Source organism: Lytechinus variegatus, chromosome 13, assembly GCF_018143015.1.
Source record: "Lytechinus variegatus isolate NC3 chromosome 13, Lvar_3.0, whole genome shotgun sequence".
NCBI lineage: Eukaryota > Metazoa > Echinodermata > Echinoidea > Temnopleuroida > Toxopneustidae > Lytechinus > Lytechinus variegatus.
Window position 1 is genome coordinate 20,258,533 of NC_054752.1, and position 19,032 is coordinate 20,277,564.

The window sequence follows — 19,032 nt, forward strand, 5'->3', positions numbered from 1 at the left end:
TCGCCCAGTTTAACCCTCTGATCACAAGGCTTTGACAGCGAATGATACGCTGAGACGGCTTATCACAGATTTAGCTTTGACTGGGTTAAATTTTCCATTGTGTACCAATGTCGTGGATAGAGTACATACCCCAATGTTGTGCGATAGTTGTCGCATTACTACTAACAGTCATAGCAAGCCTTGAATACGTGTGGCATGGACTCATTCTTGCTCTTTACCCTGTTTTGCCTGGCATAACTATGGTAAATATTCTCCTTTTATTTTATTCTAGTAGTATTATTTATTTGAAATCAAGAGAAACCCAATTTAATATATGCAATGGTTCCATAATATTTCAAGTTTGGAATCAAGTGCTGTGTTCTACATGCATTGTGTAATTCATTTTTGTGTACGATGGAGGGCACTTTGGGCTGACGTTGTGGTTATCTACATGTATGATCAGGGGGGGGGTCCTGATTTATCGCTTGAGTAAAATGGGGTGGGGGAGGCTGTTGAAACTATTAGGGCAGTTTTTGCAGGAAAAAAGACATCTAATTGTTTATTGATCTAAAGAGAAAAATGACCCACATTTTTTTGTTTTCAAATGGAGACATGTAGAACTTTGTCACACAAACAGAATATGGAATTTGGGCAACCTTTCCTTGATGTGTTTATGTTTAATTTCCAGTATAATTCAGTTTTCAATTTACTGGTTGGAATGCCCTGTATAGCGATATAAGCTGATTAGGCCCTATCAATTTACAGTGTGAATGAAAGTTTGTTGACTTGACGCCGCCTCATCAATTTGATTATTGTGCATCAACCTTGGTTCAGGGTTTTAGCATTCAGTATTTAGATCCTGCCCAGTCCAGGACACATGATCATTGTTTTCTATTAATGGGTGACTACATAGTTCATCATGTGACCTAGAGATAAGTCTGTGAAATACATTATAGGATGAGTCCTAATTATGAGGTCATCCTTGATCGAAATTGTATGGTAGTCCATGCAAAATGTTGACTTGAATGACATTATTATTTTTTTTCAAATTTAAAAGAAAATTGCACTTAATGGTTTTTCTGTGTTCCATGTTTAACATATTTGGAGGCTTACATGCAGGGTAAAAATTGCACATGGGCTCGTGGAAAATTTTGCCTCAAGATCCTTGGAATATCAAAAAGCCCCCAAATTCCCAATTTTACTGCAATGTTGTTTAAAAATATAAATCCAATATTGCAGATGTTATTTGGCAGTAGTTTGTAGGTTATTAAAGGTTGCCCCCGAAAATGATTTTATTTTTTGCCTACTGTAGCTACATGTATTACAAACTCTTTTAACTAATGTTCTCATGTATTTCATTAGCAGATTTTTTTTCATCAAACATTTTTGCCTTTGTCGTGTTGCCAATTTGAATTGTTCCTCCCGCCATTCAATTAAGTACTGCACTGATGACAACCATGGGTCTTACATTGATCCTATGAAGATAAACCAACCATATCACCTTTCCTCATCACCCGTGACGCACATTCCCTCAAGTTGAACAAACCCCTTTGTAGACTGTTTTTTTATCTGCCTGACCACAAAAATATCTGCAATTGTGAATATTGAGAACATGTGAATATTTAGAAACTGTTGAGGTCTCAAAATACCTAATATATTTTGCCATTCATTCATACAGTATCTGCCGGAACAAGATAAAGTTCTTAGAAGTGTGGAATGTTCAATACTTGTGCATAAGACAGAATTAATGCGCATTCTTCTTGGCCCATGTCAGAAGTTCCTGCAAATTGCTTTCACACTGTATATACTGTATCCCATTGAGGCAGTGACGTTTTATAGAAAAATCCCTATGAAAATACCCTCGAAGGTATTTTGGCAGTTTGAAAGCAAATTACATTGTACGTGTAAATCTCACTGAAAGAAAATATCCACCAAATAGTAGGTACTTGTCAAAATAACGAGAACTTTCACAGGAATTTTTCCAAGGTCGCAGGTTTGTTGGCAGTGTGAAAGTTAATTTTGGAAACTTTTAGCCCAGTGTGTAGTTGGGCGCGGGTGCCATGGGTGGCTGCTGAGCTAGCAATTTTGAATCTTGGGCCTTGCTTGCTTATCAGACCATACTGCACATGCTCATACATCTTACTTCAGGAACTTATCCCAAAGGGTATGTTTTTTGGGCAGTGTGAATATGAGAATAATTAGCAGGTATTTTTGAGCTTGAAAAAGTTCTTGTAATTTAATGTTATCGAGGCGGTTTGAAACCACCTATTGATTCATAGAGCTATATACATGTATACCCATTTGTTGGTTTCTTCTTTTGGCGAATACAAGAACTATGCTTTCACTCGGGCAACGTACTGTGGTGGGTTTTTTTTTTAGTGGATGGGTGTGAAAGCCCCTTCGGAATCTTGAGAAGGAAGCCTCTTAAATTTGCTTCCAGGAACCTGGGACATGGTGAAGAGATACGATCATTAAATGTAATTGATTGTTCATGTAACTTTTCTGCCATGAACAGTGTATTAAAAGTTAGTTTGATGTGTGATCAAACAGTACATCAAATTGTCTTATTTTGTTCCAAGGTCAAAAAACATTTTACCCTCAACTTCTACATTTTTAGGCAAAAGTATAAGCTCAACATGCATCTTTAATCACAGATTAAAAGTTAGGTTAACAATGAAAAAAGTTCAAGTAAATAATAATTTCAATAATTTTTTATTATCTACAGTGTCTTTCCTTGAATTATACAATGTAGATCATAGAATTTCAAAAATAAATTTGAAGTTTTCATTGAAAAACCAAAATTTGAATTGTCTATTGAATCCAGTAATACAAAAAAATACTAGAAGCCTTTGTTGATGTATAATAGGGCAATGTATTTTGCATCTCTACACATAATTCAATGCATTTCTTTTTATTTTGAATCCTAGATGTACAGCAAACAATTTGAAATACAACTTCTTCCTTGTTGATATTTGTGTCTAATTTTCCCCCACTTTCAAGGAAATTAAAACTATTTACAGTAGTTGATCATTAAAAAAGGTTTTGCTTTCTGTATGTGCGGAACAATTTGAGACACATTGATTCATTTGTATGTACATTTGTGGTACTGTAAATTGTGTGACTCAATAGGCCTACTCATTGTTTGGTATGAACATTTTAACAGAAAATTAGCACTTTCTGAATTAAACCAAAGTGGTGTTATTCCTCTTTATGTCATGTAATTTGGGACAATAAATGTTCATTTCTTTTAGAAAAATAAAAACTTTTGATCCTGTTCTGCTTTCTATATCATGCAAATCAAATGCTTGTTGCTTCCTCGTTTATTTTCTGGGAATTATGTGACTCAAAACTCATTGTTCAGTCATAGTTTGGATTATAAATCTTTCTGGAATATCGGTAACAAAAGGGCTGTTTATCTTCCATAATCCATATAATGCAAAGATTTGAGGTTAAAAGCGATCCAAAATGTAAAACATTCAAAATTTACGGCTGAAGAAACTGAGACAGACAACATGGCCATTCTTCCTTTCCTCATTTTTAAACCCATAATAACAGAAAGGCTATCATTATTTTTATATCAAATGGTACAAGACAGCATTGTAGTTTGAAACAAGGCGTGACATTTATACTTATATTTTTTATGTATCAGTAATAATTACAAAATTGTTTCATGGCTGGGGGGGGGGGGGGTGGGGGCTGGAGCTCATTTGAAATGCAGATATTGAGAGTAATACACTTTGTGTCTTTCACTCTGACAGTGAACATCATTCCCACATTTTCTTTGCCTTGTCAACACTGTACTTGAAGATTGCAAATGATAAGAATATTGCTCAGTGTCTGTTTTCAGTGACTTTCCTGTATTCCTCATTGTTTTTTTGTTGTTGCTAAATTGGTAAACAAGGAAATCAATTATGCTTAAAGTGAGATTCCCAAAGAAAATTGCAAGACCAACCCTTTTTAAATTTATATTTTGAAAAACCTTTGAAAAATCTACACACTACATGTATGAATGTGATCAAGCTTCAAGCAAGACCAAAAGAAAGATGCAAATCCAACTTTAGAAAAAAAAATTCATAAAACCTTGGAAACATCTACACAAATATGAAAGTTATGTATTATAGTTTCCCACCACAGCCTGCATGCCCTGTAGCAAGGCGTGATCTGCATATTTGCCACTCTCCACCCAGGTGTATAGTATTGATGGGAACTTGGTAGAAAGGAATTCCTTGAATGCTCCAGCACCTGGTCAAGGCAACTTGGGTGAAGTTGGGTTTATAGTATACAGTGCTACTAACATTAAAACATTACTAACAATGTTTAAAATGTTATTATAAATCTTCTTCATCATCAATATCTAACCAGTGTCTTGTTTCTCTCTTGCAGGACTCAGAACCTCAAGATTCCACCTGGAAGGGTCCTCGGAAGGTGACTCTACAACGACGGTCTAATGGCTTCGGGTTTACTCTACGTCACTTTATTGTCTACCCACCTGAATCGGCTGTGGCAGAACTCAACAGATTACAGGAGACCGGCGGAGGTAAGCACGTTACATCAGATTATGTTTATAGGAAGAGAAGTGTTTTGCACGCTAGTTGTGGAAGCATTGCTGTGTACATAGCAGTTCAGACTCTTTGAATCACATACTGCGGTCTCAAGTCATTTGGAAAAGCTTTGATCCGCACTTTGCCACTCTCCACCCAGGTGTTAAATGTTTACCTGATAGTGTGATGAAGCCTATGTAGTATACCTACCAATTGAGTTCAGAAACTCTTGTTAGAATGCTCCACAGGGAGTGGAGAAAGTACTGTACAGTGTGTTTGTGGGCAAACCAGTATGTCATGATTGGGGTAATAATGAATTTGTAAAAAGTGCTTAAGAGCCACTGCTGCGATAAACACTATATCAAGTATGTTGCTAATACAAAGAAGTATAAATATATTTCAAATAGTCTTAAATAATTGCTGTTTCCAGCAATCGATCACCTGTCAATCCTTGACTATTGATAATTGTTATCCATTGATATAGATGGACCCAAGGCAAAGAGCCGCATCTCTGCCCTGGAGCCGATGGATACGATCTTTGTAAAGCAGGTGAAATCGGACGGCCCCGCCCACCAAGCCGGTCTAGCGAATGGAGATCGTATAGTGTCTGTCAATGGAGAGAGTGTCACAGGCAAGACTTATCAACAAGTGGTCAACCTTATACAGCTATGGTAAGCAATATAATCATTTTAAAAATATACTAACAAAAAGAAGAATTTAGCCGAAACAGAAAACTATTGATATGAAGGCCCGTATTTTGATTTCCAACTGATCTTCAACCATGGTCTAAACATGTGGTTTAACTATGGGGAGTCAAATTTGACATCAATCTCTGTGATTTATAGGTGATTGATTCATCATCACTTTTGGCATTTCAATTAATAAAATGTCTTTAAATGATAAATACATGTACTGTACCATAGTCTTTATCACCATTATAAAACCATGGGAAGAATCCCAATGAACAAAAGAATGATTTACAGTGTAAACAAATTCTGTACACTTTTTAGCATCCCATAATTTCATCCCGGACTTAGACCATGGTTAAGACAAGTCCACCCCAACAAAAAATTGATGTGAATAAAAAGAGAAAAAATCCAATAAGCACAACAATGAAAATTTCATCAAGATTGGATGTATAAAAACAAATTTGTGACATTTTAAAGTTTTGCTTAATTTCGCAAAAAAAATTATATGCACATCCTGGTGGATATGCAAATGAGGAGACTGATGTCATCCACTCACTTTGTATTTTATTTTTTTTTTTTCTCATTGTCAAGTGAAACAATGATTAATTCCTCCCTGAACATGTGGAATGAGTATTGTTTATGATTTAGTCAAGTTGGTCCTTATTGTCAAATCTATAAAAAATGAAATATTGTATAATTCAAAGAATAAAAAAACAAGAAATAGTGAGTGAGGGACATCATCGACTGTCTCATTTGAGTTGTGCATATCACTGTTTTGTGAAAAATAACCAAAACTTTAAAATGTCGTAACTTTCTTAGTTTACATCTGATTTTGATGAAATCTTCAGCCTTTTGCTAGTTTGATTTTTCTTTATTTGTTTCAAATCAATATTTTTCTGGGGTGGACTTGACCTTTAAACTAAGGTTCAGAATGCAGGCTGAAGCTAGCCTTGATCTAACTCGTGCTGCATCATACCCACTTATTGAAAGCAAAATAAGCATTTTGAAACCTTTTGCATCAAATGTACCAATTATCAGAATTCATGTTTGTGTGTACATGTAATGTTTCAAAATGCGTGCAATGTTTGCTGCTCTTCGTCGGACGTACAATGTAGTCCATTCTGTAGTATTAGTTGTCTAATTTTCTGCTTATTTTTTTGTTTCTTGTCCTATCTTGTTTTTGCCGAACAGTAAATACAGGTAATTATAAAAGCATCCTTGATGGCCCTTGTCTGTCATATGGTACATATATCCTGTGCTGTGATGTACGGTGTCCTAATATCCAGTATATTTAAAACCCTTGTATTTACCGTACATTATACCCACATATATTCAATATTCCCATAAAAGTAAAATGCCATCAATACTGCTATGACATCAAAATCATAGTGATCAAAACAAACAAGTAAAAATAATGAAAGGAAATAAGAAGAGAATGTGGAATTTAAGAAATCTCACTCCCTAAAAATACTTCTGAATTGAATGATGAACTGAATAAAAAATGTAATCAATTCATCTTATATTTCACCTAGTGGTTTTGCCAAAACACTGGCGAATAGCAATATTTATTTGTGGTGTATTTTCATGAAAGAACAATGAGAAAATCAGGTCAGATCGTGCTCAGACTTGACATGACATGTAGCGCAATTATTTTGTATAATGGTCCGTGTCATAATGGAATAATATTGGACATGTTTCTTATATTATCAATGCAGTGGTAATGCCAAAACACCTCCAGGGCTGGACAGCGTTAAATTGGGGACCTGGGTTTTGTGGAATTGACAGGCTTGCTTGTAGGTGCTAGGGAGAGAGATAAAGATAGTGCTTGATTTTTCTCTTCTCTTGAACTACATGTACATTTACTGATGTAGAGTACTACTTATTAGATGTACTCTCCAATTTCTAACATTTTTTTTGTTGTTGGAGGCTCTGGGTAGTCTGATTATCATATCATATAAATGTAACATGTCATGTCATATCATAGTCCTGCAGGTATATCATTACATTGTACATAATATTAATCCATGAATGTACTTTATTCTTTTCATCGTAAAATAATTTTCATCTTCTCAATCACTTTACAATCATCTCAGTAATAATCAATGAATGTTAATAGAATTATCATTATAAAACATGTTATCATGACAGTATAAATAATTCTCTCTATTCTGTTCTGTCTGTCTGTTTGGTTGTATTTTTGTCTTGCTCCTTCACTCGTCCCCCTCTCCCTTTCATTCGCACACTTCAATCTTCAACTGTATGTGATGTGCGATGTATTTTCATATTCTGTATTGAAGTCTCTTTTTCTGTTCATCCGATCAATACTAGATCCTTGATTATCTTTTTTTGTCTGCCCCTACATGTACACTCGTGCCATTTCCACCCCCATACTTCAGTCTTTGATGTACATGTACAGTGATGTAATCTCTTTGCCCGTCTGTCTAGGTCTGTCAGAGAATCTTTTTTGTCTACCCCTGCTCTCATAGTATCTCCCCTTTTTGATGATAGTACATGTACATGTATATGTGTATGTCTGTTTTTCTGTGCCGTACATGTATGTATATTGTCTTTTTGTCTGCCTCTTTATTTACAGCCTTCTCTTTCTTTTCACACTTCCATGTTCCCCTACAATGTATGTAATTTGTCATAACCCTTTTTCATATGAAATGTGACATTGTACAATGTATCATATGTGTAGTCATACAGGTACAGACTTCTTTTTTCAGTATGTTGTAGGTCCTTTTTACCCCCAAAAAGTTCATAAAATGATTACTTAATTCTCAGCAGCAATATTGAATTTCACTGATGATTTGATTTAATATTGAAATTTCCACTTTCATTTTTGTAATTCTACATCTATATTTTTGTTATTTTGTTTTTTATTTCACTATTCATGTTTACTTTTATTATTTTTATCACTCTTAATATTTTAATCATTATTCATTTATTTATCCATTAGTTACATGTATGTTAGGACGGGGGGGGGGGGGGGGGCTTTTTTAGCATACAAGTTTAAAGTTTGTCATGCTTCTACATGTATGTCTGGACCAAACTATCATGACAGTACATGTACATATCATTTTAAGATGGAGTGACATAATATAGCGACTGGTATTGTTCTACACATGTTTTTTTTATAATTTTTTAAAATAAAATGTGATTATTCCCCCTTTTCAAAGCTGATTTTCCGTCGATGCAAATAACAAACCCATTAAGGGGAGCCTATTTTCTCCCATTAAAGCATCTAAACACTGAACCGTGAAGATATACATGTAGAGGAAAGAGCTTCCTTTTGGAAATTTATTACCCGTAAAAGGAGATGGGGTGTTATGCAAGCATAGGCATGGAATTCTGAATAGGACTCGATTTCATAAAAGTAAACATTGATCATTTACTGTAGATATTCAATTGTGAATTTCTCCCGTCTACATGTAATTGCTGTTACATGCAGTACAGTACTACAGTGGTAATCTCTTATTATAAATGCAAGTTGAATATCTGCATTTGGTATCCATGTTCATGATTCATGTTTTACCCTACGTGATGCGACTTTGGCTATTGTTCATGTGCTTAATTTGAGTTCCATGGAATACTTTGCCACATGTGGCTAGGTATCATTTATCTCCATTTGCAAAACAATTGGATGATTCAACGAATTTGGCAAATTGTGCTCTTTCTGAATCAAACGCTGACTTGGGATTGCAGTCTCGAGGTGAAACTTATGAAGTAGCCCGCAAATGGCACCTTCATTACGCATAACCTTTTGATTGTTGTGATTGGGGTTTGCTGGATCAGAAATTTTGTGATTATTTGAAAATACCTGCTGTTTGAGCTGTGCTTGTAGCGACTTTTATGGTTTCAAACAAAGGTTGACGTAAAAGTATTTGATCGTTGTGATGTATCATACTGGTATTGAGTAATGGCTATCATCTTGTCTTTCACAGTGACACCAACCTGACTCTGTTTGTTGTCCCGCGGGAAGAAGACATCCTGCAAGTTGCCTATCCATCTTCCGCATACAAAGCTGTCAATCCATCATCCAAACAGATGGACCAGAGTAGCACCTTGCCCCAAGATCAGGGTAGGAAAGACACCAACCCAAGCAGTAATCTCTCATCGATGTCCGATGATAATGACGTGGTCGTGGTTGGTAAGGGTGTGGAATGTGAAGATACCGAGTCAGTCAAAGAGAGGAGTGACATTAGTTACCTTACGGACTCACCAGCATGCAATGTATCGGAACATAGGAGCCAGACAAAATTTTTGACGTCAACGCCAAATGCTGATGTGTATCGTAATGAAAAGAATGAACGGAAGGTTGTAGACTCTAGGCAACAGTACAAGGTCCAACGTGTGACGGCTTCTACGATCAACCATGAATCTTCAGGACCTATGAAGGTGACGTTGGTTAATCCATCCAGTGGGGAGTCATCACAAGGGTCAAAAGAGCAGAGGACATTCCGCTTAACAAATGTTATCAATTCTCAAAGTAAACAGCCAAATAATCTTGCTGCATTGGAAGGTGTCTCAGACACTCCTGAACAACCCAACCCCCAACCTCAGAGACATGTAGCGTCACTCAAGAGTTATTATGAAGCAGCCAAACTTGCCAATTCCCCACACGTGTCAAATGAACCTGCAGAAACCTCAAAGACTTCTACAAGCCGGGGCCACAGTTCTAGCGTGGACAATTTACTTTCTTCTTCAGGGTTTTCCCCTACACAAGCAGTGCTTAGGATTCAACCCCAAAGAGGAATGAACGGATCCTCCTCTTGTGATGATCTATGTAACTCGGCCTCCCGTTCAGAGGTTGGGAGGCTGAACCGACAGGTTAGTATTATCAATGGACAAAGTGTGCAGAGAACTGAGGAAGACTCAACTGATGGAGCAATGCATACATGGAAAAATGAACAAGAGAGTGTTAAAGTAAGTAGAAGTACCGGACTCCTGAAAACATCCTTACGTGTTGATGAGCCGGATGTTTCTCATGAAGCATCTCTCAAAGGAGAGGAGTACTCTACTCATGCAACACGTGTAACTGTCTCCGCTTCGGTGTCTGCAGATAACCTCTCGCAGAATGCCAGGAATATCAATGTGTCTCCGAAACGTGAACCGAGGCGGGCAACCGTGAACCATGACTCTAAGAACATTCCCAGTGTTTCCTCCAATGCTCTTGTGCCAATGTCCCGATCCCAAACCTTAGCATCTGGAAGAGTAGTCCATCTATCTAATCAGCATCAGCTACTCCCAGATAAGCCCCAGGACAGTAAGGTCTACTGGGACAAGAAACCTAGCTCAACAGAGCAGGTGGACGAATTGAACTTAACAGTCAGTGATGGCTCCTTCTTCTCTTGGAAGCGAACCGGATCAAGGAGAGGTTCTTGTGACAGTGACGGAAGCGGAGGAAAAGCTGCTACGAACAGTCAGGGAAAGACCAAGCCTCCTGTACCAAAGAGAGATAGTAGCAGGGGTAGGGTTAGAGAGAGGAGTCTTGAGAGGGAGAAACAGAGGGAGAAGACTATGCATGAGAGACATCGAAGTAGGAGCTATGATCGTGCACACCAGAGAACAAACTGGTCTCAGTTTCAGGTATGGTAATAACATTCTTTTAAAAGGAGAGAGTTCACCTTGTTGCTGTGTTCTGATCAAAGCATAACAATGAGAGAATATTATGGAAATAACATTTCCATCTTTCCATAGCTTATGGGATAGCTGTTTAAAAGTAAAAGTTTAAAAGATGAATACCTTTGTTCCTTTGATGGATCTCAGGAATCCTTTGTTAATATTTTCCCTTTGTTCTGCTTTTAATGAACCAAATTGAACTCCACCATGAAATACAAAGTGTGCTGTTATTCCTATCGCTTGAAATATTTTGTCCCCACTTGACTATAAACAAATTAAATATATAGGTTATCAAGGATATCTTATCTGATAATTATAGCTCTACCAAGCTGAAAAATCAGATGTTCTCAATCTTGACACCTAGACCTTTGAAGCACTTTTAAGGTGTATCCTTTTCTACTTCCTGTCCTTGAATAACATACAATCATCCTCTCCTTTAAATTCGCAATTAACAATCTTTATTTTTAACACATACAGAGTTTGAAAGAAATGACTATTTTTGGTCAAAACCAATGATAATCACAAAATTTGATAAATTATCAGTGTTTATCTATTTGTCCCTTCAAATTATTCAATTTTATAGAATGATATGGAATACAATTAAGTGTGTAAACATGTGAATCATCCAAGTGCACCTCCTGGTCAGATTGATTCAAACATAGAATTTCTTGCTTATAAACCATATATTGTATTCATAATTTCAATCCAGAAGGGCACAAAATTAATGGAAATGGAACAAAATCCTGATTTGACGTTCAGAAAAATCATTTAGTGTTCTTAAAGAGTCCAATTTAGTTTAGATTGTATTCTATATACACAGTAATGCAATTCAATTAAATATGCTGGGTTGTTTGCTCGTTGAATGGGATAATTGAATTACATTAATTGCTTCCGGTCTTCTTTTAATGGTGTTGATAGGCATGCAGGAAGAACGCAACAGGTGCTGTCCCAGAGGGCATCCAGCTTGATGATGGAACCTTGATACCCCAGGAAGGAAGGATTCCAGCGCTAGCAGTAACAGTGCAGGATCTGCAGGAGAAAAGGATACAAAAATATTCCCAGGTAATACACCAGATGGTCTCAAAATAAATAACCTTTTAGATTTGTTGTATGAAAAAAAAATCATTCCAAAAAGTGACCTTGTAATTCTAATGTTTTCAGTTAAAAATGCTCTTATCAGATTTAAGTTTAAAATTTTTGAATCAAAGTACATGAATAAAAGTGATGATTACATTAAATTGATGAAAAATGTTTTTGTCCAGTCACCTTTCCAAACATATTCAATAAACATTTGTTCATTATAACATCAGGTGTTACATATTGGATGAAAAAGTCTGAACATTTGGGTGTAGGTGAAAACTGAAAATCTACTGGAATTTGAGGTATGTCGGCCATTGAAAACTCCTCACAAAAATCTGTCATGTGATGGAATTTGTTAAGCCTTTCTATTTCCCCAATATCCATTGAGCGTTTTCTATCTAGCCTCTGAGGACTCTGACGGCTGCAGCGTGGAGTGTGGCAGAATTATTTTTGTTTTATCATGCATACAAGGATACTTACAAACATTGGCTTACAGTATTTTAGACAGTTATGAAAAAATATGATTTTAAATACCTTTATTTGTGTTGTAGAAGGAAATGTTTATCCTATTCATTTTTTTTTAAGATTTAAATCATCGTGTGCATTTATTTGTAATAATTGAATATGGGACACCCATCATTAATGTCCATCACTTGAAGCATCGCCACATACATGTATGTACACATCTGTCATTCCACAGTCATAAAAAAGACCAAAGCGTTTTTGTTGTTATAAATCATTCTACACTGTATATAAATGCAATCTTTCCATTCGTTGTTTTGATTTGTTCAATAAGAGCTATGTTTGTTTCTTTTCATCTAAAATATGTGTACACTTGTATTAATTTTCCCCCAAACCTATCTTCTTGCTTCCCGTACAACACAGACATTTAGCGATTAATTTGTTTCAATGCCTTTGACTGCTACCTCAGCTTTTACCCGAATGCTGTGCAATAAACATACGCACCCCGTATGCTCTTCCTCAAATCTTGTTTTAATTGAAACATGTTTTCATCTGTCACCAAGTTATACATGTTTGTGTGATATTCAAGATTTATTGTTGTTGATTATCAACATGCAACATTTTCCCCTCAATACTTCAATTTGCTTTGTAGAACTAGAAAATAATTTGCGGTATTTTGTTCAGAGTTGAGTTAATGACAGTGATAGGATTTGATTTCTAAAATATACTGATGGGGAAGATTCTTTTATTTACATCAATAATTGGATTTATCTACCTGTAATGTGAAAAAAAGTTTAGTCAACCCGGGGTCCTCTGTATTTGTATGGTCTCTAGAGAATTTCATTCCTCATTGAAAACAGCATTCAAGTTTAAAATTTGGCGAACACGGTCAGGATCGTTCGACGTCACGCAGGATCGACCGCGGACCTCGTCTGATTCGGGCATCTTCAGGTACGGCTCCTGGTCGGCAAAACGCGGAAGCGGAGGGAAGATCCGTGAGAAGTTTACGGGCGGGTCCACCCGTCGGTTGATGCAATGGAAGGAAGGTGTGGCCACGGTTATCACGTTGTTAAAACACGTTTTATTTAATCACAGTTTGCTATCATAACAAGGTCTTGGAGTCTGGTAATGAATTTTAAAGGTTCACTATTGATGTCAGAATATGAAAACAATGCTGAACCTTTCTTTGCATTTAATGTAGCTGAAGCATGTTGAAATCTGCAGATACAGAATGATTTGCTACAAATAGTAAGCAATGAAAATACAAACTCAAGATTTCACTGGCTTATGTTTTCTGAAGTAGCCTGCTTTCATTTCCTTTTGTTTATTCTTGGCGCTATTAAAGATTTCACTCTGTCCTGTCTTTGAATTTCTTATTAAAAGTGAAAAATAAATGAAAGAAATATAATTGGAATCTTCAAGGATTATTACTGGAGTCATAGAAATTTGATCACACCTTATATAATGCCATTTTCAATATTGAAATAAAATTGAATTTATAATTGATTTTTTTTGCAGCAAATCCATGAATAATGAAGTAAATTACCGGTACCTGTACCTGACCGTAGCCCAATTTGAAAGGGATGTCATCAAATTCGTAGTAATAATCGCCTTCTCACAAATAATTTTTTTTAGACGTCTGTTTATCTGAGTGACATTAAAGTGAAATAGAATGAAATTGCCAGACCTCAAGACTTGATTGTCATCATATTATGCTATAAAACTGAAGCACAATATTTTTGCTATAATATGCACAGTATTATTTTTACAAAATATAGCAATCATGCCGCAGCCTAACCCTATATTATTTGCTGCCCATCCAATTAACACGTCACCTCATGCAATTTTTTTTTAGAAAAATAAATCACCCAAACGAGAGGTTGCACAGGAGTATATAAGAAGGGAAAATTGCTGTGTGGTACATTTAACAGACAAAAGAAATCAAATGCCATATTAAAGTACTTCATAATTATAATTTGAAGTGAAAGTTATGATTGCTTTATAATATGAGAGGGGATTTGTAATGTATCTTCTAAAATCTTTATCCGTAGATTATAATGGTGATGGGATTAACAATAAGAGAAATGAGATTATTAAAGAGGTTGAGATTTAGTGGGAATCTGCATGCCTGATCTACACATATATCATATACTACACAATATTTGGTTTTAACAAACACAGTATTAATATTACATTATTGGTTGATATGCCATCTAAAATAAAAATAGCAAGAGCCAGCGTGTCTGTAGAAAGATCTTCTTTGTCGAAGGTGCTAAATACGCAGTTGTTGAGATTGATTTATAGTTTCCCAAATCTTGATGTTCGTCAAACAATGTTTTATTCGGTTAAATGCGGTTCCTGTGTTAACTTACGTCTTCCACGTATCCTGGCTGGCTTTAGGGTGTTAATTAATTACCCTACGCTTTTAAGCTCCATATCCTGTCATCTCTTCCTTCAACCGACGGCATGCTAATGAAATGAAAAGAGATGGCGTGATTACTGCACCTGTGGAACAGAGTTAATCTTGCTCGTTAGACTTCATATAAATCAGGCATAGTGGGGACATAAAGTGTATATAAATATAGATCAAATCCACCTTACTGTCAAGTCCATCTTTAAAGTTGATAGCTTATTACTGCATTTCAAACAAGAAATATGTTTATTGAACTTTAAATTTCATAATTGCTTATCTTTCTAATGGTCATAAAGTCTAGTTGCTTTTTAATTATACATGTACATTATATTCTGATTTCTGAATAGTAATCTTAATAATGTCAGCACTAATTGTGATAATGATAAAAGATGAATAATTATGATAATTGTGATACATACTAATCATCATCTTCGTGCAATATTTACAAACTTCTACAAATAGACTTAATGACCTATTAAATGAAAAGGCTGTTTTTAGTAAAATAGCTGATGTTCCTGAAGGATTTGTTAGACGATGATAGATTGCTGAACTTGGGCCAAGTTAAGACTTTTATTTCATCTTGAAATTCCATTTGCTTGTTTTGTCTCGAATTGTTGATTTTTTTTTTAAATCAGAGGAATGTACAGTACCATGAAACATGTCAGTGACATTTACTCATAAACCTGAACTGAACCCATCGGGTGAAACAATTTCAGTAGCCTATAACAAAAAGTCATAGATAATCACCGACTATTTGTTCCACGAAATCCTCCCCTCATTATCCAGTACAGTCTACATTTGAACATGATGCAGCAGATTGGAGCTAATGTCATGTATTAGCACTGTGTTACATGGAATAGACATGATACAATTACCTGTACATGGCACATCTTATCAATCACGGTTTTAATGAGCTTCGGCCTCGTTATAAATCTCAAGGAAACCGGCCCAAAATCAAGTGTTTCCTGTTATGCTTAAAGTAATGTAGCTATTCCTAGATTCCTCTATCTCCTTCCCCCATCCCCTCCCAAGGATGTGTCAAGGAGAAGAGCGAGCCCCTTTCCTCTGCAAGACTTGTCTCGCAATCTTGAGAGGAGCTTCTTGACACGACCCCCTCGTTCCCCAGGAGGCCACTTAAAACTGTATCGCTCTACACATTGATGAATGCAGGTTTTCGAAAACACCCCTGAATGCATTTTCCTCGTTTGTCAAATCATACCCTAGAATATTTTTTCATGTTCTATCCCTTTTAGGTACAACCTATCAGACATACCCTTTAATACCAAGGAATGATTGCATGAAAATGCAGAATAATAGCGGGAAAATATACCCAGAAGTTGAGTGATGAATGTACTCAAGAATTACCCTTTCCCCTTTTTTTATTGAAGAACTTACTGTATCCCTTTTTATATCATTTCATTGTCACACCAGAAATGTGCAACGACCTATCGCAGCAAAAGCTATTGGGCTGGGAGGGGGGGGGGGTGCCACATGAAAGATACATTCTCTATACATTTGATTCTAATCAAATGGAAATAGAAATCAGTGGGTATTTCAGTTTATTGATTTTTGTGAAAATTTGAATTGTATATATATCAAGTATCAGATAATGTACTGTCAGTATCAGAAATCAAGGTTTTGAATTTTCAGTCTTATTCTAATAATGATAGCATAGCATGTATGTATCAGCAGCTTCCACCCCTCTCCTTTTAGGACCAACATTTTTTTTCAAGGGAATCCAATGTAAAAGTGTTGGTGATTTTAACATTTTTTTATGGGAGGGGCTTGTTAGAATTTTTGCCCTGCCCCTCCCCCTCTTCTGTTAAATCTGGTATGTGTCAGTGATATAGTATTTGAATTCTCTGTCATCACTTTATACTCCTCTTTCATTGAATTACACACGTACATGCTGTAGCCATGGATTACAAGTAAGCAACATGCCCGTAATCACACTCCAGATGGCAGTATTTCCTTAGTGAATAGAGTCAGCTGGGTACAGTGTTATTTGGAGCCATATTCAAAATAATATTTTCTAGTCAGAAATTATTGTGTGCTTGTCAGATTTGACTGGAAATATTCAAATATGGCTAGAATAACAGTTAAATCCCATTGATCCTGGTATCATCTAGTGATTTTAGCCATTTCAGTTTGTTTTTAGAGGGAAGTATAAAAAACATTTCATCTGGATTGCTAAGTGGTGATCAATAGGAATTTCATGTTCATGGTGTAGATACATTGTAGATTGGTCAATGTATAAAATTATCTCAATACATGTACATTGTAAAAGCTTCACAATGAGTTGGTTACATTTTAAAACATTTTCATGTTAAATAGTGCTTATATCATATATTTTGTACTATTATTTCATTTTGGTGCGATTTGCATTTAATAGCTCTTTAGCATATATATTTTGTTAATATTATTTCTATATTTTGATTCACTTTATTTTGTATGTTCAGCTATGTGAATTTATGTATCATTCATTGTTGAAAACTGAAGATTTATTAAAGGTAACAATACAGATACATCAGATATTTGGGAAATGCATTTTTTCAATTATTTTCCATTTTATGTACAGTATTTACTTTTTTTTTCATTTTGCCATATTGGGGTGCAGGATGTTTTATTAACACTTGTTTTTTATAATGAAAATGTTTTTGTTTTGCTTCAATACTGACAAACAGAATTTTATTTTTATGCTCTATTTTCTTCAGTATGTTTCTTCATTCTTAAAGTATACAGTGTATCTAATAGGGGTACTTTATGCTGAAAATAATATGATTTGAACATATAAAGAAAAATCAGACAATCAATGCACTGAAAATTTGATCAAAATCGGACAAGGAATGATGAAGCTACATGTATTTGTATGGCATTTTAAAGATTTGCATTATTCCAGTGAAACAGTTCTAGGCTGCAAGACATGTCTTTATGAATATTCAATGAGAAAACTGATGATGTCATATTCCCACCTTTTCTTTTGTATAACTGATTTAATGCATTAGATGTTCATGGCTGCAGCCTGTTTCATTAAAAGGAGACTATATCATTCACACATTAAAAAAGAAGAAACAATTATGATTTCGCTAGAGGGTATTCATTTGTCTCGCAATCTACTATGGTCAACAAGGAAATTCGTGATCACTCTCGCAAAGAGTGTTCACTGGCTTTCTAGGAAATTCGTGATCACTCTCGCAAAAAGTGTTCACTATCTTACAAGTTCACGAGCTTACTTTATTTATTTAGATATATGAATTATAGAATATTTTCAGCCTGGAGTACCCCTTTAACAGGATTTTTTAAAATTGTTTTCTAGTCTACATTTTTCTGTTGGTAATATACTTTTTTTGTTTTTATTAAGTATTATTTTGGTTTTGAACATGAGATTGGTGGGATACTTTTGATGTTAACATGATTGATTATATCTTGAAGAAGTTTGGTGATGTTTGATTACATTGATATCAAAAGCAGAGATAGATTATATACCTGTACTTGTACTCTGGTTTAGACGCTTGTGCTAGGGGTTCAGTTACAACTGCATATAATATTTTTTTTTATCCAGAACAATACCAGAATAATGGAAATAGTTGGGAAAGATAGAATAGAATAATATGTACATAGAGAGGTAGAAGGGTACATACATTATCAAAATTTATAGTCTTTGTGTAAATTTGTATTCTGCGTTTGATGATTTCATTCAATCTAGGACTTCCTGTCATATATCATTCATAGTGAAATGAATAGCATAGCAAGGCGTGGATAGGCCCAGTATAAATGGATCCCTTACATGAATAGTTCACACTACTCATTCTTTTTGTTTTATTTTTATTTCACTGGCCAAATCCTGCCCACATTTATCATGCTGTGGGCATATCATATTCAGCAATGTTTATCAGTTTTAAGCCCTCCTGCTGAGATTAATCCCAAATTAGTCTCCTTTAATTTCTCATCACCATGCCATTTCCTGCCATGTGATGGTATCAACAATTGTAATTCCATGACTGATTTTTAGTCAAGCAATCATTCGATAAGGGAACAGATAGTGTTTTTGCTCTGCCGGAGTGAAATGGCCTCCAATTTCAACGTTCAAGTATTCCTGATTTTTTCCTAATTCTGTTCTTACCAAAATGATTCCTTTGATTGGATAGTGTACTTTCATTAGAAATCTTGACAGTTGGAAAATTACTTGGGTTGCTGAGCACATAGAGCGATATCTGTCACAGGTTTATATATCATATTATTACAT

At 35.4% G+C, this 19,032-nt stretch overlaps 1 protein-coding gene across 1 annotated transcript in view; it reads left to right on the forward strand.

Moving 5' to 3' along the window:
• The first annotated feature begins 38 nt into the window (after window positions 1-38).
• The window catches only part of LOC121425852 (rho GTPase-activating protein 21-like), a 41,605-nt gene continuing 22,611 nt past the window's right edge, over window positions 39-19,032 (forward strand). Inside the window, 8 exon segments of the mRNA XM_041621932.1 lie at window positions 39-242; window positions 4,363-4,516; window positions 5,005-5,191; window positions 6,401-6,409; window positions 9,154-10,798; window positions 11,750-11,813; window positions 11,816-11,893; window positions 13,234-13,419. Coding sequence (XP_041477866.1) covers window positions 108-242; window positions 4,363-4,516; window positions 5,005-5,191; window positions 6,401-6,409; window positions 9,154-10,798; window positions 11,750-11,813; window positions 11,816-11,893; window positions 13,234-13,419 — 2,458 coding nt within the window. The 5' untranslated portion in view covers window positions 39-107.